Source organism: Aulostomus chinensis, chromosome 2, assembly GCF_037954235.1.
Source record: "Aulostomus chinensis isolate RoL2024-O1b breed Wild chromosome 2, RoL_Achi_v1.0, whole genome shotgun sequence".
Taxonomy (NCBI): domain Eukaryota; kingdom Metazoa; phylum Chordata; class Actinopteri; order Syngnathiformes; family Aulostomidae; genus Aulostomus; species Aulostomus chinensis.
The window spans coordinates 17,563,714-17,588,326 of record NC_141321.1 but is presented as its reverse complement, the minus strand read 5'-3'; the positions used below and the strand labels follow the sequence as shown (position 1 = coordinate 17,588,326).

At 42.7% G+C, this 24,613-nt stretch overlaps 3 protein-coding genes across 4 annotated transcripts in view; 2 read left to right on the top strand and 1 right to left on the bottom strand.

The window, feature by feature from the left end:
- Positions 1 to 5,199, top strand: part of ankrd11 (ankyrin repeat domain 11) — a 119,684-nt gene extending 114,485 nt beyond the window's left edge. For both annotated transcript variants that reach the window (XM_086181762.1, XM_086181756.1), the window contains exons 11-14: positions 32 to 130; positions 461 to 604; positions 702 to 794; positions 901 to 5,199. In XM_086181762.1, the coding sequence (XP_086037888.1) occupies positions 32 to 130; positions 461 to 604; positions 702 to 794; positions 901 to 1,086 (522 nt within the window). In that variant the 3' untranslated portion in view covers positions 1,087 to 5,199. The remainder of the gene's footprint in view (positions 1 to 31; positions 131 to 460; positions 605 to 701; positions 795 to 900) is intronic.
- A 1,616-nt stretch (positions 5,200 to 6,815) lies between these two features.
- On the top strand, positions 6,816 to 17,287 carry slc22a31 (solute carrier family 22 member 31). The gene is made up of 9 exons (XM_086181732.1): positions 6,816 to 7,299; positions 9,488 to 9,591; positions 9,671 to 9,825; positions 12,257 to 12,425; positions 13,177 to 13,322; positions 13,511 to 13,619; positions 13,829 to 14,043; positions 14,791 to 14,902; positions 15,786 to 17,287. The coding sequence occupies exons 1-9, from the start codon at positions 6,859 to 6,861 to the stop codon at positions 16,225 to 16,227; spliced, it is 1,893 nt and encodes a 630-aa protein (XP_086037858.1). The 5' UTR covers positions 6,816 to 6,858; the 3' UTR covers positions 16,228 to 17,287.
- Positions 17,288 to 17,473: 186 nt separating this feature from the next.
- On the bottom strand, positions 17,474 to 23,155 carry dpep1 (dipeptidase 1). The gene is made up of 10 exons (XM_086181745.1): positions 22,901 to 23,155; positions 22,560 to 22,686; positions 21,873 to 22,005; positions 21,648 to 21,798; positions 20,808 to 20,877; positions 20,354 to 20,530; positions 19,784 to 19,868; positions 19,630 to 19,705; positions 19,171 to 19,306; positions 17,474 to 18,054 (listed from the first exon to the last, which is right to left on the bottom strand). Exons 1-10 carry the CDS (start codon positions 23,017 to 23,019, stop codon positions 17,869 to 17,871), a joined length of 1,260 nt encoding a protein of 419 aa, XP_086037871.1. The 5' UTR covers positions 23,020 to 23,155; the 3' UTR covers positions 17,474 to 17,868.
- Positions 23,156 to 24,613: the final 1,458 nt, after the last annotated feature.

Genomic DNA, 24,613 nt, shown 5'->3' with positions numbered 1-24,613 from the left:
ATATAAATGGTCTTTTTTAATTCCTCATCAGATTGCCCCACCCCCATCACTGTCAGAACCTCTGAAGGAGCTCTTCAGACAACAAGAGGCAGTGAGAGGGAAGCTCAGGCTGCAGCACAGCATAGAACGGGTAAGAAATATACTGTTTTGACATGTCCATGTTTTTACACAAGGCTTATTCTCCTTCCCAGAATCCACTAGTTGTCACTCCCTGCTCTTACACACAGCCTGTCACACAGACTGCTTGAAGGGATTCTTTGACAGATCACAGCTTGTATTTCTACAGCTAGATTTGTCAGAGAGAACTACAGACACAAATCTGAGTCATCTCTATAATGACCATTTCAACAAATCATACAGAGCAGCTTGGAAGATCAAGACCCACTTCTGTTGATGCAGTTGTTGGTAAGCTTATTTAACGTTGTATCTAATTGTTTCCTCTTTTGCTCACGGTCCACAGGAGAAGCTCATCGTCTCATGTGAGCAGGAAGTGTTAAGAGTCCACTGCAGAGCTGCCAGGACAATAGCCAATCAGGCTGTGCCATTCAGTGCCTGCACCATGCTTTTGGACTCTGAAGTATACAATATGCCATCAGAAAGCCAGGTGGGAAATATGTAAATACAGACTCAGTGCCATGGAACATGTCAGCCATCATTACCTGTTCCTGTCAATAATCTGGGTCATAACTTACTCTTCTCAGGGTGATGAGAACAAATCTGTGAGAGATCGCTTCAACGCTCGTCAGTTCATTTCCTGGATCCAGGATGTGGATGATAAATATGACCGCATGAAGGTATGAAAGTGCACCCTGCAGTCATTTGATATGTGCAGTCAAAGGTTTTGATGCTTTACCCCGAGAACCTGTCAGGTGTACTGATGCTTACGTCTCCTCTCACCAGACATGTTTGTTGATGCGGCAACAGCACGAGGCAGCGGCCCTCAATGCAGTGCAAAGGATGGAGTGGCAGTTGAAGGTCCAGGAGCTGGATCCAGCAGGCCACAAATCCCTCTGTGTCAACGAAGTGCCGTCCTTCTACGTGCCAATGGTCGACGTCAACGACGACTTCGTTCTGCTGCCTGCGTGACCCCCTTGTGCTCTCAGATGAAGAGCAAACTTCGTCTGCATCACTTCTTCTCAAAGAGACTTTGTTGAACAGAGCGACTGGAAAGGGCTAGCAAGTTTGAGAGAGGACTTTCGACAAGAAAAAATATCATATAGCAAAAGAGTATAGGTGAAAAACTTGCTCTTCATTCCCTTCCATGAAGAAGGAATCATGTTTTTACTGGGGAAACAGAAAATACTCAACTTGCACTTTCATCCTCAAGTTTTTACTCCTTTTATGATTGGAGCATGACAAGCAAGAACCGTTTTTGCTTTGTGGCTCCAATATTGGGACAAAACTCCCCAGTGCTCAGTTACAGTGAGACAAGGGACAGAGATATATTTTCTGCATTCATTTTTGGTCCCTGCTTCAAAGACCCACCACTGGGAGGAGGTATCAGAGCGGAGCTCTCCCAGCAGTGTGGTGCCTGCCCTGAGGGAGGACTGAGGAGAAGCCTCCCCTATTGACCCTGGGCTCCAGGTGGGCCAGGAGAACTTGACAGCATCCAGTGCTGACCCAGAGGATGTGGACAGAGCTGTGGTGCGTCATGCGGATCTTCAGCATGTATCTACAGCAAGTCGGCTGGAATTGAGAGACCAAGAAGATAGAACCAGCCTCAGATGGATTTGGGTTACAAGACCGTATACCCAGAGGACACCCTCTCCGTTCAAACTGCACCGGGCCAAGGTAAACAACTGTGCAACAGAGCCTGCAGCAGATTGGAATAGAGCTGAGGGTTATTGACGTGTGTGCATGTCTGAGAGGAGGAGACTGATCCTGCAGCCTCTCAGCTTCGCAAAACAGAAGAGGAGGAGCGTGGATTCCTGAGGACAGACCGGAGTGTTCCTCAGCCACCCCGCTTGCTCCAACACAAACATGTCAGACCGCCATGGACTGCAAAAGCACCACAGGACAACCAGAAGAAACAAACATAACGAATGTTGAGATTCAAAGAGACTATTGAGAAATAGTGGTTTGGCAGGAGGAGAAAATATTGTTTTTGTCTATTTCTTTACTTGGGCATTTCATTGTTTCTGAGGAAGTGACTTGAAACACTACAGAGCCAATATTAGTTTAATGGAAAAAAAAACAAAAGAAAACTGAAAAAAAGTTGTATTCCGTAAATTATGTACAGTTTTTATATTCGTTAACCAATGTATTCTTGCTGCCTTCTAGATAATTTATTTTGCCACACATTACTGCACAGTTGTAAATAACCTATGTACTGTAATATCACTCAGTTAAGTGTAAAGAAAAAAAACATAAAAGAAATAAAAAGTATCTTTTTATGTACAGTTCACTTTTGGGCAGCACTTTTCCCCCTCATATCCATGGGCCAAAATGTGTCTGTCAGTATTTGAAAGACTCCAGCACACAGTTGTCTGAACTAAACTCTGGATTCAGTCCAGGGTGGGATACAGCAACTCACCTGGATGTGGATCACCACAATACACAAACAGCTGACAGAGACCACTTCTGGATTTAACCCCCAAACCCCCACCCCACCCCCACCCCCCCACAGGCCAGCCACCGTATAGTCCCACAGATGTAGCAGAATAGATGTTGATGATTTATTTAAAGAATAGACAGAGGATTATTATTCATTGCTTTACTACACAAGTATATCTGAAAAATCTCGAACCAAGAAAATGCCTTTTTCAGTGGAAAAATGTACTCATTGTTGGGCAAAGTCACATAAATATATATGGGTTGGATGAAAGCAGGAGAGATGTCATTCATGAGCAAAACCATCCTGTTAATGTATAATGGTTTCAAATTAATTTTCCTTACTTTTCGTTTTCAGAAATTGGACTAAAATCCTTCCTAATCATCACAAAACATCAGTCACTGTCTAAGAGGACGCAGGCTTTTCAGCACGTCATCACATGTGCTGCAGCTTGGCCACTTATACAGGGAAGCGGCTTTATTTTATAGGTGCTATTCCAAGTTTACTCACTAGATGGTGCTAGTGAGGCAGAACATTAATTGGCTTTGAATGCAGGCTTTGCAATTGGAATTGAATGAGTGGTTTTAAATAAATTAGCATTTTATTACATTCATGAATGGTCAAATCCCAATGCAGCATATTAACCTATAAGGATAAGAAATATTTATCTCAAACCAGGTCACGTTTTATTAATATTTAATCTACAAGGGCTTTACAGCTTGTGGATTTTAAACACTCAGAAATACATAGCCTGTGCCGAAGAGATTGACTTTTATTGTTAAAGAATTTCATCGGAATGGTGATTTGTGGTGACTAGTAAGTGATTCTCTATTTTTTAGTGGTTTTGAAAAGCTTTTGTGACCTATTTAACATGCAGGCTGCACCTCTGTGAGAGCTGCTCAAGTATCCTGTCGGCAATATTATCTGAAGGGTTGAAGTGATTTACACACTGGCAGTCAGCATAGCTGTGTATGGTATGTCTAGCCAAGTGCAATGGTTGTTGCTATTACACTGTGCAGACAAAGTGGCTAGATGTATAGTTACACACATCCTGGTTGGTACACACACAAACACACATATTTGGATACAAAAAGCCAGGATTTTTTAACCCCTCCCCCCTCCCCGTTTGTCCCGTTTTTGTTGGTTTCTCACAGTTTTTGGGAAGAGTTTGAGGGTGTCTTTTGTCACAGAATCCTTGCGTGTTTTTAAGTCAGTGTGTGTAGTTTTGAATGTTATTGTGTTTATCTTGGGGTTTTTTTTGTCCTGTATAAAGCATAAACACCAGTGGCATGTCAATCACATTGATATCAAGCAGAATGTAAACCGTTACTATGCCCTGACCGACCACACCCTCACTATTGTTTACAAGACATCAGATGTGTTTCCGTTTCATATGTCACTTTTTTTTTTATAAAGTTTAAGCCCTGCCTTTGTTTTTACTTTTGTAATCATGCGTTTATTTGAACCACAAAGGCTTGAAATGGTGATGGTCGACACAGTCGCACACTGAGCAACTGACAGGCGATTTCTCCCCCAGTCTGCAGTCCATCGCTGCACAGAGCAATAGACTAAATACATCCATCCATGTTGATTCTCCAGTGTGAATATTCAACTATCAGAGTGATTTCTGGATCAACCGAGCGTATACACACACACACACACACACACACACACACACACACACACACACACACACCAGCCCTCAGATGCACAGTAGAGCACTTGGCCGTGGTGATACAGATGCTAGCCTGATACCACCTCAGTCAGCAACAGATTACCTCTACTCTCCTCACATTCACTCATAGTGTTTATTTTATTTAGGTTTGTTTTCTTACTGGACATAATTATACATAATAGCTATTTTTTCATTCTGTAGAATCACGATTTCAAGCCTTTTTTTCTAGTTTTCTTTTGTTGGTTTGTCTATTTTTTAATGAAAAACCCAGACTGTAGCTGTTTCTTTGTTCCTTTTTTTTTTTTTTTTTTTTTAGAATGGAAAATGACTAATACAAAGCATGGAGAACTACTCTTTAAATGGTGAGAAATAACCTATTTATTATCTTTTTGTTTTTTTCTGACACCTGTGGTATGTTTTGAGTTGAAGTTGGTCTCCGCTGTGTAAATTTTCCTCCTTGTAATGTGTGAAAGAGACATACTGTAAATAGCTGTGTAAATAAAACCTCCCAGGACGTTTTGCACCCTCCTCTTTGTACTAGTCTGAAAAATTGCGTAGAATGTGGGGTTCTAACAGCATCGAGCTGCGTGCGCTCGCTGCAGGTGATTATGATGTAACAATGTAACATTTTTTTATTTGTACAATGTAGTTTATTTGTGTACATATTGTTGGAGCAGCTAAGGGAGTGGGGGGGTGGGATATATGAGGGGTTGTTGATGCTATCGTCAGTGCTGTAACAGAAATCCAGTACTTTCACCTTTAGCTGTTGTTGATTTCCTGCAAAAAAATAAAAAAAAAAATTTAAAAAAAAAGATAAAAATGCGAGAAACTGAAAATGAGGATGGGGGGGAAAAAAGACAAACTGAAAAGTAAAAATTCTAAATTGTTATTTTCTACAGTTGCATGTACAGAGAGCGCGAGAACTGCTGTTGTTCCTCAGAGATTATGTTCGTTAATAAAATTTTGAAATATTACCAGTCCTGGTATGATTCCTCTCTGTGTTTGTCTGTGTCACGATGGAAAAGCTGGAGGACTTGCGACTGCTTCACAAAAGCAAAAATATCCCAAACCTGCAAAGAAGAGCAGGACCTCCGTTTCACTTCAAGTGTAATTATTAGCGGTGGTTTGGCGCTGGGGTCTCATCAAGAGAGCAGTTTTGGGGTGGGTTTTTTTTTCTTATCATTTACAGTTTATTTCAAAACTATTTGAAAATTCACCTCCAAGTAACGAGCTACAAATTCAGACTTCCATCGAAGCCAAAAATCCCTCTCATTATCATGAATATACAGCCTTTATTTCATCAGAAGTCAGGTAATTTTTTCGGAGAATTAAATGAAAATGAATCTCCAACTGAAACCCCTGATGAGTCCAGTATTTTCCCGAATATAATAAATATACCAGATTTGTTTTCTTCTTTGCATGCCAATGTATTATTTTCTGAGAACAAAGTGAAAAGTTCAATCAAGTTTCAATCAAATTATGCTGGTAATATTGTTTTATCCTGACTCCCCCCCCCCCCCCCCCAAAAAAAAAAAACCCTTCCTAAGTGAAGTTTTCAGAAATACTTTGAGTCTTTACAGGCCAATAGATACTTAAATATTCCTGTGATACTGCAGAGGCAAGAGACGCTTCACAGCCGACGTGCGAGATACTTGCTGCCAGTTCTGGTACACGTGGTACCTCATACCTGGGAGGAGCACTGTCACCGGTGTCACTCGTCACGTCGTGAGAAATTATCGGAAAGAATCAGACGCTTTAAGTTCTTGGTCCAACTTCCGCCACGTCACCACTCACAACTACCAAATCTATTTCCAGTTTCCCTGCAACATAGCGAGGCAGAAATCCTGCTTGCTGCGTGAGTCAGGGCCTCCTGTATGTTTGACATCGGCTCAATTCCGTCTCAGCTTTGAGTGTTGATGACTCAGTGTCAGCTTTGAATGTTTCACCTGTGGCTGGAGCACTCGAAGCATTTCTAGACCTTCGGTCCTTCAGACCAAACAGGAACAGCTACGGTCACTCCGTCTGCAGTGTTCAACTCAGTATCAGACTGTTAATGACAACATTGATTTGTGGACATAAATCACTGTAAAATCAAGCAGTTGAATATGAGGTTTAGTTTGCTGAGTAAAGTCTCCTGTCGCCATACTGAAAATATATTCTGAAAAAAATACAACCTGAGTGATGTCATGTGTTAGTTCTCCACTAACGGTTGTTGTGTGTTGTGATTGGACAACTGAGGTCTGAGGGGACAGACTCAGACACACTACCTCTGAGTCTGGGATTTAGGGGGGTCCTGGGACTGGGGATCTGTGGTGAGAGAGTGGCTAAACTCAGACCAAATGCAGAGTTTGGCCCCTGAAAACCCCCTGAACCTGTAATGAAGTGCCGTCAGCCTGTCACAGGTCATAGGACCCTATGGTGTCATTAGGGGCTTTCAAACAACTTGACACCGATGTGTCAGAACTGACGTGACTAACAGTAGCAGCCGGGCAGGTGCATCATAGGATAGGATTTCCCCCTAAAACACACGCACGCACGCACACACGCACACACACGCCCCGCCCACCTCATCATGCTGTTTACCTGCTACAGACTCGTAGCTCGCCTGCTGGGCGTGCGCACCCACTGCGCCATGGAGAGCCACGTCGAGGACCCTCCAGTCTTCGGAGACGCTCATCCTGCTATGGATTACGAGGCGACTATTTTCCCTCACACGGGCGGATATGGACGCTTTAACCGCTTGGTGGTCGTGTTCAGCTGGTTCCCAAACTTCGCCGTCATGCTGAACCTCTACTGCGAGGTGTTCTACACTCTTATCCCCAGCTCGTACCACTGCAAGCCGGACCCGCAGCTGCTGCCCTCCACCTTCCTCCTCAGCAACCTCTCCAGGGAGGCTTACTTCAACCTCACCATCCCCTGGGTCAACGGTACCGGCCTGAGCCACTGTGAACTCTACAAGTACCCGCCAAACTCCTCTAACTTTTCCCAAAATTTGCCGAGGGAGAGGGTGAGTTGCACCCAGGGGTGGGAGTACGCCAATGCCGCGGGGCTCCAGAGCAACTTTGTTATGGAGGTGAGTGTTGAACCTTGCTGTTATCACTCGGTTTGTGGAGCTGGAGTGAAGCTGCTGAACAAATAAACCCCAGTAGAAACACTGCGATATATAATGAGGGAAATTTAAAAAAACACACACACACACAGATGTCGAAATTTTGCAACTTGAATCGATCAGGTCGTTTACTTTCACAGTTGTGTAATCTGTAAATAAGCACCGGTAACTTGTTTATCTTCTCAAGAACAAACCCACACTGCAAATACCGATAAGACCTCTGAAAGAAATAAGTAGCGAGGCGACCTCAGGAAACCTGCCTCAACGTTTCATCAGGCCTTCAGCTGAACTGTTTTTGTGTTGTTTGGTTTTGTTTTTTGTTGCTGTTTTGTTATGGTTTTTTTTTGGGGGGGGGGGGTAATGTTGGCATGGTGATTGTCTCCCTCTTGTGCAAGTAAGTGACGTGAGGAAGTCTGACCTCCATGTTCCTTCCTGAGACCTCGGAAGTCTCTTTGACCAGCAGCAGCGTCCTCTGACCATGACGTCATTCACTGGGAGAAAGGAAATGATAATAAGAGGCGAATGGAAAAGAGGAAACGTGAGCTCATCGTTTGTAAATACACCGAGATGGGCTCCGAGTAAACCATGGCACTTAGTGGACGAAAATATGTTTTACCAGTCATAAAACTGCATCGTGCATTATTTGATTCAATCGAGTCCAGACCCCAGACCCTCAGATCCCTGATCCTGTAGGTGTGAATGGGAGTGGTTGTCTGTCTCTGTGTCCACTCCAGGTTGTACCCCACCTCTCACCCAGTGACAGCTGGGCAGACTCAAGCCCCCTGAAAGAAGAGAAGTGGTTGACAATGGATGGATGGAAATAATGTAATTTAAAATGAAAATAAATTGATCATTTAAGATAGAATGTTTAAAAAATATGACCTTCTTTTGGATAGAGATACAAGTGTCTTGAGTTCCCAGCAGACTTTCACTGAAATGAATGAAAAATAAAATTCTTCAATCCAACTATACAGATTTAACCCAGAGTAATATTTAAGTGTTTGCCCTGGTACATTACTGAGTAAAAAAATCTGTCAGGCAATAAAACCATAAAGTTAAAATGAGAAAATATCTAAGTCAGCATTCCGGTTCCGAGTTAGGTTGGCTGTGCTTGATGCAATGCTGCGATGTATTCCTGAGTCCTGAAACACCAACGAGAGAGCAGAGAAGATGAGCGGCGAGGGAATTCCTTCCAGGCAGCGACGGGTGCTACTAAGCAGACGTGGAGGTCCTGGCAGCCTCTACTTTGAACGCCACTTTGTTCTAGTGTAGTGACTCAGTCAGCAGACGTCTTAACTCAGTTAGGAAGGACATGATCAACATTCCTGCTGGCTCACACACGTCTCTGTGTTTGGGGCAGGACGCCTGCTGCTGCCAGCAGGTTGAACATTTGGATTCCAATGAATCCCGACCAGTTTGTTCCTTTCCACCTTGGAGTCTTTAAACTTTCACTTACTCTCTACCACAGACCTTTTCCTGATGCCCGTCAATAATTAGTTGGTGTGATGAATTCCGAGGGAGTTTAAGATTCTTGAAAATTGATTATGATGACATGTTGAAATCCTGTGCATGCCTGACATAGTCTTCTGTCTGGAACAGAGCGGTGCTTCATCCAGTGGGAAGCACTGTGACACACGCAGGATCATGGTTAATAAATAAAGTGGAAATATTCTGGGGGGGGGGGGTTCATATCGTCTACAAAATCCCAAACAGCAATGAATCCATCTCACTCAGGTATTGTCTTTCTCTTGCGCAACATCGATTGTTGTCCCCGCGGTGTTTATCAACCCTGGTCAGCAAATCCTGAGAAAGTTTTTGAATCATCTCTGAAGTGCAGTGTGCCTGGGAGCGTGATTGACATTCTCCTGAGGACGCCTTCATGTTGTGTTACACTTCAGCAGTTGGAATACTTCTGCTTGAGTTGCAGTCCCTAATTACCTGATTTTGGTTTAAATCTGAATCTTAACACAAAACCACCTGAATGATGATTCAAAGAAAATAAGTCATTTTGTTGAACATTTCAACTCATGGATATTGAAATGCAGTGACCTCTGTCTTTTTGAAGCTAATCAAGTGGTGATACTCCTTGCTTTTCCTCCTACCCCCCCCCCCCCCAGCATCTTCCTTCATTTCTTCTCTCTCTTCTCCTCAGTGGGACCTGGTTTGTAGTGAATACTGGAAAATCCCATTGCAGCACATCTGCTTCATGACAGGATGGATTCTGGGATACGTAATGCTTGGCACATTGTGCGACAGGTGAGCGATAGTGACATCTCTCTCCTGGATGGTTTGTTTAACCGCGAGCCAACAGCAGCGTGCGTTTGTGTGTCCTCAGGGTCGGTCGGCGGCAATGTTTCCTTCTCTCCGTCGGTCTGTCCACTCTTTTGGGAGCAGCTGTGTGTTTGTCCAACAGCGCCCTGGCGTTCATGCTGCTGCGTCTCTCTCAAGGCTTCATGCTTGCTGGAGTGTTTTTGTCTACATTCATTGCCAGTGAGTAGAAGAAGACGTGGCTCCAGCACAATTCTTCATGGTACCACAGACTCAAGCACCTGCAGATACAAAGCCAACACTGTGTTTTCCCCTCAGTAAGACAACTTAGCAGTTGATAACATATTTATATTGTTGCACTTTTACTTTACCTTAAATCTAAAAAAAACAACAAACAAATATTCCGTACTTGCATCCTCAAAGTTGACTTGAGCATTTATGTAGCGGTTTAGGCTCATGGATTGGAGTCTATTATGTGTATTTCGTATACATGATCCAGTGATTTGGATCAGTATTTGATCAGGACATCCACTCTGAAGTGTTTGTACCAGTTATTATCCTGTTGTTGAAGGCAGAGTCAGAGCGAGAGGGAGGTGGAACTTAAGTAAAACAAAATCAGATGTCGTATCTGTATTTCTTGCCTCTGATATTCAATAACTGAGCGTATCTTTGACCTAAGTATTTAAGTGCAGACATGGGACGACACTGCGTGCTCTACAATATCTGCTTCTGCACATGTACAACAATTTATGATCTAAAGAGAGGCTTTAGAGAAATCATGTTAACCGTACTCACTTCCTATCATCCCATGTGATGTGTGTTTGTCCTGTGACTTTTTGAGAAAAATATATTCAGCCTTCATCATTCAGTCCTAATAACGTAGAGGATAATCAGATTAGAGTAGATCATATCCACCCACCGGTTGCTTTATTTAGACGTTACAAACATGGCAGCAGATGCACAGACAGCATTTTGTTGTCATTATAAATGAGGCGGAGGAGGTTTTATTTAATCCAATAGAAAATGTGAATTGTTGAGTTATAAAATTATGCAAAACTTTTTTATCTGGACAGTTAGAAAAACTCTCAGTAGTTCTACTCTGAAGATGAGCTTGCTTTTGTTGGAAAATTACTGTATGTGATGCAGTACTGGCTGAGTACTGCTGCGGGTCGTTTCTCTGCCTCTGTGCCCGTTGTCAGTGAAGGACTGGTCAGGGCTGCTTTGTGTGGCTGGAAGTCCGAGTAATTCGATCAGGGTTTGTGGAAACACTACACACTACTGCATGGGAGGAGGCGGCAATGGGATTGAAGAGTTTTCCCAGTCCCATCTGAAACACGCACGCTATTTTAACATACGCCCACATTCCTACAAGGTCAGGGTCTGATGAGTCCAGATTTTGTAGGTTTGATAAGGGTCCGAAACACACAGCTTGTCGTTGATGTCCTGCCAGTGCAGCCGCTCCTGCGAGATGAGAAACAATAGCAGCAGCAGCAGCAGCAGCTGACTGAAGGGCAGGAAGTGAGCAGGAAGCCAGCTCTTCATGTTCCTTCTCCCCTCACCCATCCTGACAGGGAGGAAGTGGAAAGAGAACAGGACCTCTGAGCCAAAGCACACAAATAAGTTCACATCAATATCTGCTTTTTATCTCCTCGCTGCTTTATCGAGGTCCCTGGACCTTGTTTTTACTCTTTTCCTGAAGGTATGTAGGATGGTCCTCTGCTGTAAATCTGCAGACGGTGAAGGAAAGCAGATGTAGAGCAACAGCTGAGAACAAGGGATTTAGTTGCTTCTGTGCTGTTTTGATAGCTTCATTTTCTAAATAAGTTTGATCCCGTGTCAAATGTCTCTGTTAGTTTTCTTCATAATTTGTCATCCCCCTCATCTGTTTTGTATTTTTCAGTTTCATATAACTGAAAGTCTGAGCATCTTATCTTCGTCAAAGTGAACAGACTGTTTTAGTCTAGCAGTTTTAGTCAATGACAATTTATTTCAGTTTCTTTACAGGGAACCTTAGCGTGTCTCGAATGTTTTCGGGAAGGCAATTTTTTTTTTTTCGTTTAGTTTTATTTGTTTGACTAAATTATATTTGTTTTTGTCAGATTTTAGCCAATTTGGTTCAGATATGGTCTTTTAATAAGCACTGTTGTTTGGTTCATGACAGCTTCATAAGAACCATGATGAGGCCCATAACAATAATGTTAACAACAGAAATCATGACAATTGACGAGAACTGAAAAATGGGGATCAGCGCATCTTTAATTTGATGCAAATGACCAATGCGGGATCATAACACAGGAATGTAGTTTTGATGAAGTTCCGCTGTAAGTGGCGCAACCATTGAGTTATTGATAAGGTTTTACGTTTGTAGGACAAAGGCTGTGTTGTTTCTGGTTTCAGTGTGCCACATGGAAGTTAACGATTGCAACAATAGTGATTGTAGTTTTAGTGTAACTGAATCCTGACAAGTTGTTTGTGCCTGTCAGTGTCAAACGGCATGTGACCCGTGTCGGCGTCAAGTTTGAATGATGCCATTACTGTTACGCAATAAGACATCAGCGGTCCAGAGGTTCACAGACAGACAGGAAATGGATTGGCTCTGGAATAATGTATTGGATTTCCTGCTGCTGTGTTCTGATGTTATCTACTCTCTCAGGGTTGGAGCTGTGTGACCCTCCCCACCGCGTCATGGTCACCATGGTCGGTGGCTTCTTCGGCATCATCGCAGAGCTGCTATTGCCAGGTTTGGCTGTTCTGTGCCGGGCCTGGCAGGTTCTCCAGGCTGTGTCCACGTTGCCCATTCTCCTGCTGATTCCCTATTTTTTGTGAGTCAGGATCCAAGTTTTTGAGCATGAGTGCAGGTGCCGTGTGCGTCTGTAGAAGCATCATAGGGTCTCACACTCTGTGGCCTCATTCACATTTGAACTTATAAAAACAAACGGGGCTTTTTGGACAGTGTTGCTGTTGGCTGTTGGTTGCCATGGTTTTGAGCTAAATGTATGTGGCTGGCTCTTTCTACATTCTGGAGTCATAAAGGAGTGACGCTGTAGGAAAAAAGGTACTGGAGAGCTCAAGACATCTATTGGTGAGAATTTGAAAGTCAAAGTAGACTTTTTGGATGAAGTGTTGCTTGAAGCTTTGTCCTGGGAGACTTATTGAGACCAGTATGTCTTTTACCTGTCAACAGATTGCACTTATTTACAATTATTTTGAATAAATGATTACTTATATGGGTAAGTATGATCTTGAAATCTCTTAAGGAAACTATAATATCTATCATTTGAATAAAATCGGTGTATTTTTTTGCAATTAATCCCAGTATGATGATGAAAACAGACTGGCCTTTGCGAGTGTTGCTCTCACCTACCGATGCTGCTGTGGTAGTGAGGAGGATGAATGAGAACACAGGAAGGAGAGCTGAGAGACTTGTAGACGTCAGTGCAGACTTACCAACATTTTCTATATCTTTGCAAATAAGTCATGATGATGTAATGGGTTATTTTTAAGTCTAGGATCTGTTGACCCTTTGACCCTCTGTATCTATGTAAGATATGATAACACAGATGTTTTCCACAGCTGCCGGTCTGTGTTTCCAGAGTCTCCTCGCTGGCTGCTGGCCACAGGTCAGATCTCTCAGGCGATGAGGAGCCTCAAAGAATTTTCCACCAAGAACGGTGTGTGTCTGTCTGGTGAGATCTACCCTGGTGAAACACTGCTGTCAGGTACACACAACACACACATACACTCGTGAACAAAGGTGAAGTAAAAAAAAACAAGCGTTTTTGGCCTTTTAATGATTTAGATGTGGTCTTTGTAGTTCTACTTCTGCAGAGACAGTGTGAGACACACAGTAGTTGATAAGATTCTTCTGTGTGGAGGGGATTTCTCACTCTTTCCATTGTGTGTACAGTGATGCATTCAGCATATGGAGAGGACTACCGTTCCAGATATTATTCAGTTTTGCAGCTGCGTCAGACTCATGTTATCTGGAAGAACTGCTTCATCCTCAGCTTCACCCTGTGAGTGTTTACGCCGCAGGATGAAAACGAGTTGTGAGAACCAGGTTGTGAGTGCCTAAACAGAATCCAGAGAAAATGGAGATTAATGACAGCTGATAATTCTTCGTCTGATTGCGTGCCCACGGAAACTAAAATGAGTTTTAAAGTGTCATAACTTGTTTTTTGTGATTTTGCGTTATGTAACTAAACTTGGCTCCTCTCCCCTCAAGGTTTATCGGAACAGGCATCCAGTACTGTTTCACCAGAAACATGCACATTTACTCCGAGGACTTCTACTTCAACTACTTCCTCCGAGTGATAACAGGAACATTGGCCTGCATCTTCATCTGCTTGTCTGTCAATCATTTTGGTCGGCGTGGTATGCTCCTGCTCTCCGCCATCATCACTGGCATCTCATCGCTGCTGCTGCTGGCGCTCACGCCGTGTACGTTACATCCCCCGTAACAACGGAGATTTTGTGAATCTCTGTCGACGTTTGATCATTTCTGTTGCGGCGTTTAGATCCCTGTTATTAATAAGATAAAAAACTCCGATATGCACTGATCTCCATATCACCAGTACCTCTTTAATGAAATACTGTCATTAATTAATCATATACTTAAAATAAGTTTTTCTTTAATCCATTTCAACAGGTGAAGCACACTGTCAATCAAAAGTCCCTCTTAAAAACAGGGAGTTAGTTACACCATAAGCTTCATGAATAAATGGATCTGTTTTTTTCTCTCATGAGACAGATTGCTTGTTCTTGAAGCCCCATCAAGAGCATTTCTAGCATTTTGTTCCATACAAAAGAAGTTGAATGCCAATCCATCACAATTTCCTCTCTTTAGAAGGATGTGAACTGATCACTTCAGTTTGATTGTGAGAAATACCAGTTTTCATTACAAAAATGAGATGTTTGTCAACTTTTTGAGTTTTTAAAAATGAAGGCAATGCAGAGAAGTAGCGTAGCTCGGTGTCACAGCCTTGAGGTCTAGACCAAGCATCTGATGTGCTTCTAATCCATTTGGAGCGTCCTCCCAGCTCTCACACTGATAGTCACATGACAGTTGTAAGTGATGTGATTCGGAGTCACATGCCAGGAAAATGTAGATTATATCCAATGTTGCTTGCCAGTATATAAATGTTTTCCTCATCATAAAGCAGCTGTTGTGCTGTCCTCCCGCTGTAGACCTGTTCACAGCCCTGGTCTTTGTGCTGTCTGTGGTGGGTCTGCTCTTCTCTCAGAGCCTCGCCATGCTCAGCGCCTTCTTTGCCAGTGAGGTCATGCCTACTGTGTTACGGTATGTATTTAACTTTAATGACAACACATCAGTGAAGGTAGTGGTTTGTAGCCATACTTTAACTGAAAGTGAATTTTCAGTTATTCACAGATGAACTCACAAAGATGTTTTTTCCCTCCTGCATCAATTCTTTGTGACTCTAGAATGCAGAAGGAGCCAGGCATGTAGATTTAGCTTGTGGCTAATGGCGACCGACTGCTAACATCAGGAAAACTGTTCAACTTTTTGGTTCAGATCAAAAATTTGTGGATTACTGAGCATATGGCTGGATAAAGAAGACATGGATTATACTGGACAATGTATTTGAGTTAATAAAAACTCATGTTTAGTCAGTTTGTCTGTTTGGCCATCAGTCATCAGCTTCAACCCAGATATACACGTTTGGCTCTTCCTGCTTTCAGGAGTCACAAAAAATAAAGTAAATAAGGAATATCTCTCATTATGACACACTTCAGTTGAACCGCACCAGTAAGAGTCAGCAAAATCCCTCTAATAACTCACGACTCTCACACAGATTTAAAAAAATGATTCCTAGTTAGTTATAAGGGTTCTTGGGATTGTGCAAAATATTTTAGCTCAAGGTGCATACTGCTTGCTTACTAGCTACATACATCTAGGTCACCATGTTTATTTTGATTTGAATTTTGAATGGTTCAAGTTAGGAGCTTGGGATACATAAAGGTTCAGTGTCAGGAAGCAATACTGAAACCAAAAGAAAATGAGGTAGAAGTTTAAGACTGGGTCCTTAATATATGTGTGCCCAGGACTTTTTACACCAGAATAAGCACATCTTGTAATAGTTTCTACCAAAGGTATTAGTTACTGCATGATCATGAATTTGTAATTTTTTTTGTCCTTTGTCTTGGTCCTCCATCTCTCCCAGTGGTGGCTGCCTCGGCATGGTGCTGGCAGCAGGCTGTGCCGGCATGGCCGCCTCCTCTCTGATGGAGCTCCAGAATAACCGTGGGTTCTTCCTCTTCCAAGTCATATTTGCATCTTTATCCATCCTCTCCATCCCCTGCATCATGGTCCTGCCCGAGAGCAAGCGTAAGCCTCTCCCAGACTCACTGAAGGAGGGTGAGAGCCAGCAGCGCCCCCCCCTCTTCCTGCCTAAGACTGACAGGATCAACCTGCCGTTACTACACAGACGTTATCAGCTGTCCGAGTACAACAGTGACAGCTACTCCAGCCTGGTCAGTGTCACCAGGAGGATGTTCACCACTGGTCATCCGACCTATACAAACACTACGCCAGTCAATCCGCCTCTGGCAGAAACTGAAACACAGACACAAGAGAATGAGACTCTGCAAAAATTAGTGTCCTAACTCATCCTCTGCTGTACTGACTTGGATTAGCATTCATCAAATATACCTCTGATGGAGTATCACTCCTCAGTTAGTTCATGTTTGAGCCTTGGGCTGGTCAGAACTGATCCAGCATGCTGACCTCGGTTAGGGTGAAGAGCTACAGCGTCCGCCAAGATTCATCAGTCTGTCAGTCTCTGCTGCACAGTAGAAGTCCATACTTTTCTGTTGCATACTTTAGCTTACCTTTCACTTAAAAACTGCATTTTTCTCCTTTTACTTCCACAACAACCATTTTTGAACTGTAATACTGTGTGTGATGCAGACGTTACCCTCGATAGAGTTTCAGTTTATCAGTGCAGAGTTTGCATTTACAAACTCAAAACCTCAATAGCGTTTCAACAGAGAACTGGAGAACCAGAGAACCATGCAAGTGCTGTCCAGCATGTGAGCTGCAGCGTCTTGTCAGTTTATTTGTAACTCATGCTGTTCTCATTAGCTCTGTCAATCTGATTCATCATAGTCTCTGAGCTGAAAGGAGCCCAGGAAATCACCGGGTCTTCAGACATGGACTTGAACATGTCTGTCATTTTAATAACGAGTAGATGCTTTCAGAAACCAGTTCCAGTTCTCATGGATGATTTCTAATTCCTCCATTAGTCGCTACTGAGCCTGATGCTGGTGAATTCTGTCTCCTTGTACGTTACATACATTATAGCTAATCTGCATATGAATTCATAGGTGATGGATATTTGGCTCCAGTGGTTATGAAACGGTGATCAAGTTTCTAGTTGCAGCAGTAGCTCATACAGCTCTATGAAGCCACCTCTGTCTGAGACGGACGTGGTCTCACAGGAGTCGCGTGAATAAATGACCAAGCTTTGGATTTCTGTGCCTCTGAATTTGGTAGGAGCAGCTGAACTGGAGGAGACTGGATGTTTTCACTGAAACCTTCGACTATATGGACCTGCTTGAATATGTAATGCTTCAATGTTGCCCTTGTGTGTGTGTGTGTGTGTGTGTGTGTGTGTGTGTGTGTGTGTGTGTGTGTGTGTGTGTGTGTGAGTGAGAGAGAAAACACTACTTGACAGCCCTCAGGGGATGTTTTGTAAGACTGGACAGTTTTTTCTTCAGCGCACAAGCAAAGATGCTTTGTGACTCAACTTCTATATGTCTGAAGCATCATGTTTGCTCAACGGTCACTGTAACTAAGAAATATGTTTGTTGTTGGCCTAAGCATAGTTCAAAAAAACAGGTCAAGTTATGATGTGTTGGGTTTTTTTATACGTTTAATTTCACATAAAAAAAAAAGTATTGCATAAAATTGGAGATTTGAAGCCACACAATGATGTTGTATTTGCCCTGTCAGAACTCTAGGTGGAGCTCTTTTCTCAGTAGTGGTTCTGCTTGACTGTCTTGATCTCATGTGTTCCCCCTCAGTATTTTCCCCCCACAGTAGCAAGTTTCTGAAACTTTTATTGGAATAAAACAGAGGGATTGTGGAACACAGCTGCGTGTCACGACTTTGAAAATTTACAGTGAAATTAAGCAACAGAGTTCATAAAAATGATCCAACAACAACTGTTCTGAACCAAATATCTGCATTTGAGTATGGCAGTTAAAGCCAGTGGAGAATAAGCTCCATCTAAACAGACTCAAAGCCTATAGAGCTGCAAATGTAATGAGTGTGTGGAGAGCAAGGGCGAGGGTGAGCAGGACGGCCGGCGTGCTGCCTGATCGTGTAGATCCGGCGCTGGGGAAAAAGTCCTCCATCCTGCAGGGGTTCTTCACCTCATCATCCGGAATTGGAACGTCGTCTGGCCTCTTGCTTTTCAGATTGTCCCGGACCTGACACATAAAATGTAAAACTGTTAATGTGTTGACCTGTTTAGTGCCACTTTATATGCAAACAATCATGATTTGACACTCAACATATTTTAGATGCGTTGCTAAAAGTTCAGCTCTTTCATGGGAGTTCATGTTTTTGGCCTGTATGTCTGTGCATAAATGAACAGAGGGGAGTAGCATAGTTTGGTTTTGAGCATTTTTGTGTTTATGATTATTTCTCTTTGACTAAACGAGCCATGACTCCTGAATAAGGTCAACCACGGAACTAGGCTGCAAGCTCGGTCACATACACCCAGTTGGATCATTCTGAGTTGTGACTACTGGCCCAGATAAACTTGATCTTATCAGAACAACTGTTAATACACTTCCAAAACATCTCTGCAGACAGATGCTGTCTTGTAACATTCCCAGAACATTCCAGGAGTTCTTTCAAGGTTCGGGGGAGTTGACAAACTTTGAGGAAACATTCTGGCAAAGTTGAGGGAATATTTGAAATGGAAAGTTTCAATGTCCTCACTAGATTTCCTTTGTAAAGTTTCTGTAAGTTCTGAAAATGTTCTGGGAAAGTGACTGACTTACACAGAACCAAAAAAAAGAACATTATAGGTTTCCTAAAGTTCCTATTACATCACTGTAGGTTCTGCAAATATTCTGGGAGCAAAATGTAGAGACCACACAGGAACATTGTTCATACATTCCCTGGATTATCTGCTAAAACCTCCCAGAACATCCAGAGTCTTAATAACATCTGGTAGAACGTGACATATCTTTACTTCTCTGACATTCCCAGACATATTCTCAGAATGGGAACATTTTATTTAAACCAGAGAACCTTTTTCAACCTAAAAAGTCCAGAAAATCTTTGTATCAAATAAATCCAATATAAATGGATATATTTCAAATTTCATACTTTTACTTCATATTTACATTCCAGAAATTAATCTTTGTAATCTTCCAATGTGACATAAAAACCAAAATGTAACATAATACAGAGAACCTTCAACAGCAGGGCTTTCATAAATTTCAAATGTTCTCCTTTAGTGAACCCCAGCGGTGCTGAGCGCAAACCGTTGAATGAAAGGTGCCTCAAGTGAAACGATGTGTTCATCAACTCACCGCCTCAACCTTTTCAAAAACACGGATCAAATTGTTTCCCAGAGCATCTTTGATCTCTTTATCACTCCATCCTCTTCTTAGTAGTTCAGCCACCAGTTTCGGCACCTTGGACACATCCTCCAGACCCTCCGGTAGTCTGAGGGGATGCCAAACAGGAAGCACAATGAATTAATCATCCTGCTGAGTTCTGCTCTTTCACCCCAGCTCTTTGGAAAAAAAATGTTTTTACCAAACAGAAAAACGATAGAGTTTCGAGGACATCGTCTTGGGGTCTTTCGACTTTGACATGGTTCAATAATTCAGGATGTTTCACAAGTAATCGTGAAAATATTTGTCACATTAATCAGTCATGAAAGAATTGGTGAGTTGAAACGTAACACTGCCATCACATTTTATTCTGACTTTTTTTTTCAAGTCATAATTTTGCAGAAATTACGAGACAAAAACAAAAATAATCACCTCAGAACACCGTCATAGTCTCCACCAAAACCAAGGATGTCGGCCCCCGCCACCTTTCTGACGTGGTCAAAGTGGTCTAATCAGCACATTTATGGGTTAGAAGGATGGAAAACAGCATTTGAGAAAAAAGATAAGAACTCAAACACTCATTTACCAGCAACATCGGAGAGGCTTGCTTTCTTGCTGCAGGTCACATAGTTGTTGTAGAAGTTGATCATGACAATACCACCAGTTTCCTTCTGAAGACGCAGACAGGATGTTACATGACAGTGACATACTTACTGCCCTGGAAACACTGAGATAGTGCATGTGAGAAGAGCTGTGTGTTTTCTGCTTTGATAAACAGAAGATGCTCTCTGATGGGACCTGTGCTACACCAGGGTACTGACCTCTTATCTGCTGAGAGGCCTTGTCACCTGACTAGCATCCTTGTTTTATGGTGTCACATTAAAAACTGGGTTTGTAGGTTTTTTTTAATTGCCTTTACCTGGGTAACTGCATGTAGAGCTGAACATACGGTACTGATATTCAATCCCTTTACTGTAGGAAAGCCCATTTATGGGTGCTGTCTGAGATAAGAAGCAGCAGCTCCTGAGGTCAATTCCCTGTTGATAATCCTTCTGTTGATCCTTTTTACACTCAATATGCAGCTTTTATCTTATAGCACAAGCATCTCTGATGATTCTGGTGAAGGCCCTGAACCAGCACACCCAGATACACTCACCACTCGCTTGAGAACATCATCAGGGACATTCCTCTTGTGTGGACAGACACTGTAGGCAGAGGAGTGGCTGAAGATGACTGGAGCTTTGGATATGTCTAACGCCTGGTTCATCACCTTCAAACTCACATGGGCCAGGTCAACCAGCATCCCCAGACGGTTCATCTCCCATATCACTTGCTGTAGGTGCCCATTAATTAATTGTTAACATCATCAAGTTAGATTTTTATCCTCCAAATTCATTAAAAATCCCTTATTTCATTACTTTCTACTATTATCATAAACAGTTGATTTCCTCTCTATTGTTGTTTTTGGTGAAATAAATCCAGAGCTCCATCATATGAATCATTGGACATTGTTGGAATTGAAAAAAAATCCTTGGATCTTGGAAGAAAGCAATCCAAAAAAAAAACCATCCATCACACATCTATAAGCTTTGAGTCTGTGTATGACTGACCTTCCCAAACGGAGATAGGCCATTGTGTTCCGATGGTTGTGATCCGGTGTCCACCAGCCAATTATCCGCCCTGACAAGGCAAACCAGTGCTGACATGAAAAGTCAAACAAACCAGCAGAGGAGAATAACTTAAATTTCTTGTATCTGCTGAAAAAAAAAAAAAAATCCAATCAGGTTGCAATAATTCAGTGGCATTTCAAAAAGCTAACCATAACATATAAATAAAGGTAAATATATCTTAAGTTTACATTCTTTTTTAGAGAATTGATGACTAAGAAAGAAACAGGAAAACACAATCTGACACATTGTTGTTGTTGTTGTTTTTTTTGTTAATTCATTATAGGACACGATGTTTCTGTAACTGTATAACTGAGCAATCAGCACCAACCGGCTCCTTGGGAAACCTGGTACTTCTGCCTGAAGACCTGAGCTGGTTTGCAGGAAACCCCCTTGCTCTCCACAACTCAACGTACTCTGATGATGATACCCAGAAGGCATCAATCTGACGGACGCGTATGTTTTTGTACCCTTATAAGGTGGTTGTAGCTTTCAGGTAGCAAACTCACAGCAGGTGTGTGTGTGTGTGTGTGTGTGTGTGTGTGTGTGTGTGTGTGTGTGTGTGTGTGTGTGTGTGTGTGTGTGTGTGTGTGTGTTACAGCAACGTGGAGGAGAAATAAACAACTGGTGCCATTATCAATGATTCATCTGAAGCTGCACCTCTTTGATACGGTGCGCATGTGTGCAAGAACACAAATGCAAACACATTTGTGTGTGTGTGTGTGTGTGTGTGTGTGTGTGTGTGTGTGTGTGTGTGTGTGTGTGTGTGTGAGCTGTTCTCACCAGGGTGTGTTGCAGGAGTGTGTGAGAGTGAGGTATCGAACCCCCAGCTGGTACATGGTGCGCAGGGTGCCCAGGCTGCTGTCGATGGAGTGACCCCCCTCCACCCCGATCAGACTGGCTGTCCTGTTCTGCCTGAAGGCCTTCATGATGTCTAACAGAGAACACAGGTGATCCATGAGGCTCTGAATCAGGTTGAAAATACTAACAAAGAAGAAATAAGCCCACCAGAGCTGCTGGTAACAAACGAGAATGTCTCTGGGTAGTTCTCACACATCCTGTGGATCACGTCTATCTGGTCCAGTGTTTGTCTGACAGCATCTTTGTACTGAGATTGGCAGGGGACATATGCCGACCAGAACTGGCAGAGGAACAAAGGTGATGTTACAAAGGACCCGCAACACCCAGGAGATAAAGTTCAAAATCTATTTAGGAGACAGGCAGCGTAAGAAGACACAGAACTGACACACAGCAGTGACCTTTAAATTCAACCTGAAAATATAAAGAAAATGTTGATAATTTCTTCTTCCTGAATGCTTCAGTGCCTGATATTAAGTTGTCACACATGGATGCTACAACCCCCGTGCAGGTCAGGACCCCTCTGAGTAGGCCAGCGGTGGGATGAGTGACGAGGAGACTGAGTTGATGACGGCAAGTCAAATGTGAGAGAGGCAGAGTACGCACGGGCCTCTGTAAGGCCTACAACCTGCAGGGCGCTGGCGCTACCTGGACACATCTGGGCTTTGGTCTATGGGTTTGATTGTTGAAAGACCTTAAAATAACATCCGAATCCAGGTTACATCATGTTGCAGAAATGGACATTACAAGTTACAACTGGTCAGACTTGTTCGTTTTGGTGAAATTATCTTTCGAAAATCTGTTCCTCTCTGAGGTTGTCTTGTGTTCTGTATGTACCTGTGCTCCCAGCCGCCCCTCTCTTATCTTAGGGATGTTGGTGTGAGTGGTATTGAGTTTGTTGAGATCCACTTTGTTCAGCTGGTTTTTGAATTGCACTCGTAGTTGCCATGGTAAGTCGTTATGGCTGAAAGATCAGGAAATAAAAAGGTCCCAGACTTACAAACACTCCCAAAGTGCTCTTCACATTGTGCAATTTCACAGCTGGATGGAAAACTGCCTTTTTGGGAGGATCAACCCTTGAAATGGCTTACAGAAGTTTTACTTTTATTTACATAAAGTAAGATGCATATTTCTGTGTCTGAAAATCCTTTAGTCCAAAACCACCAAACAACACTTACCCATCGATGAGCGGTGTCTCAGACATCAGATTCAGAGCTTTGGTCATGTACGGGTCCTCTGCCAAGGTGAGGGACCAAGATTGGACCCACAGTGCCACATACACAACCCTGGACAACATTTCCCAGAAAACAAGGATTATTCTCCTGGATCCGACAGTCTGTATCTCTCTAATGTTGCTGATATCCCAAATTATGCCGTTTGAGGTTTCGACTCTGACTCCAGTTTTCTGTGTGTCTGTCAGAGGATGCCTTCAAATATCTGGTCATTGCTCCTCCTCTGTTCAGGGTCTGTTCCTTATTAGAGTTTCAGGGACCATAAACTCAGTCAGTTTAAAGAGTGGCTGAAGCATTCACATATTGTGTAGAGCTGATAGATCATCCTTTATGGTTAATGTATAATGTTCACACCGTCTGACTGGCTTTATGGGGTCATTCCTGTGGTTAGAAACTTGGGAAATGATCAACATTTCCAGAAGTTAAAAGCAAATACAGCTGCTTCAGATTTAGCTTTATTAGAGAGGGGGAGAGAGGCTGTCACTTACGTTGTTTATCTCCAGTCCTAAATTCCGATCTCTTTGCAGAGAGAAATGTAGTGCTGCACCCATGACAAGGACTGTTGTGATACTTTTTGTCTCTTAATTTGCTTGATAGCACTTGAGATCCAAACACAGACAACAGGAGAGTGATGCTCCAAGTAACGAGGACTCCAAAAATAATCAGTGGCGTTTGCATGTCATACAATGTCAACATCCCTTCCAACCCACCAACTGACTGACCAAAGAAACAAACAATCGAAACTATGAATCAATTGAGAGAGATAATTGCAGAAGCACCAAAACTTAGGCAAAGTTTCTGCCTGAGGGAATGTCTTCAAATTTGGCACAAATGTGTGAAAAGAACTGAAGTTATTTTGGTTAATCAAAGGTCAAGGTCACGATGACCTCAGCTCCATTAAATTCTTGTGACATTAAGGGACACATCATAGAAGCATGCATCTGCCATATCTAATTCATCTCTTATCATTGTTTTTGTTCTGCACTGGAGGTAAAGACATTTTGAAAACAATAACAACATGGCATCATCATGCTATTATGTTATTGCTCCTTTATTTCCCATGAAAATTGATGACAATGCAATATATGTTATCTCCAGGTCATGTGCGATATCATCAGTGTGGGATGACAGGATGTGGGATGGACTTGATAAGGGACAATTCCCGGTGTGTCAAAGAGCACCGTTGTTTCTGGAAACAATGAATGAAGATATTGACACATGCAACAGTTGATAACAATTCAGGGACATGGAGGGGGTCATGAGGACAACTGGACCGCCTTCCTATCCACCCATCCTGACTATAACAAAAAAAATCACTGGATGCTGCTCCTTGATGTGTCTTTGGTGATGGCTCATCCATCAGGTGGACCTCCTCTTATCTTCAAGGCTGCTTTTGAAATAGAATTGGAGGTCTTCTCTCTTATAAGGGAAACAGTTAAATAAGAACCATATTAAAGTCTAAGAGTTCCACCCTTTCCGCCACATCTGGCGCAAGCGCGTCATATTACTCAACTCTTTCCAGTGGTGTATCTGAGCCAAAAGTTCAACTGTGCCTGTCATCTGGGGGAGGGAGGGAAGATAAATAGAGGAAAGGCCTCATACTTGACAGCAAATCACAACATATTTTCAATGGTTACCTCCCAATTTCATGTCCTGGTT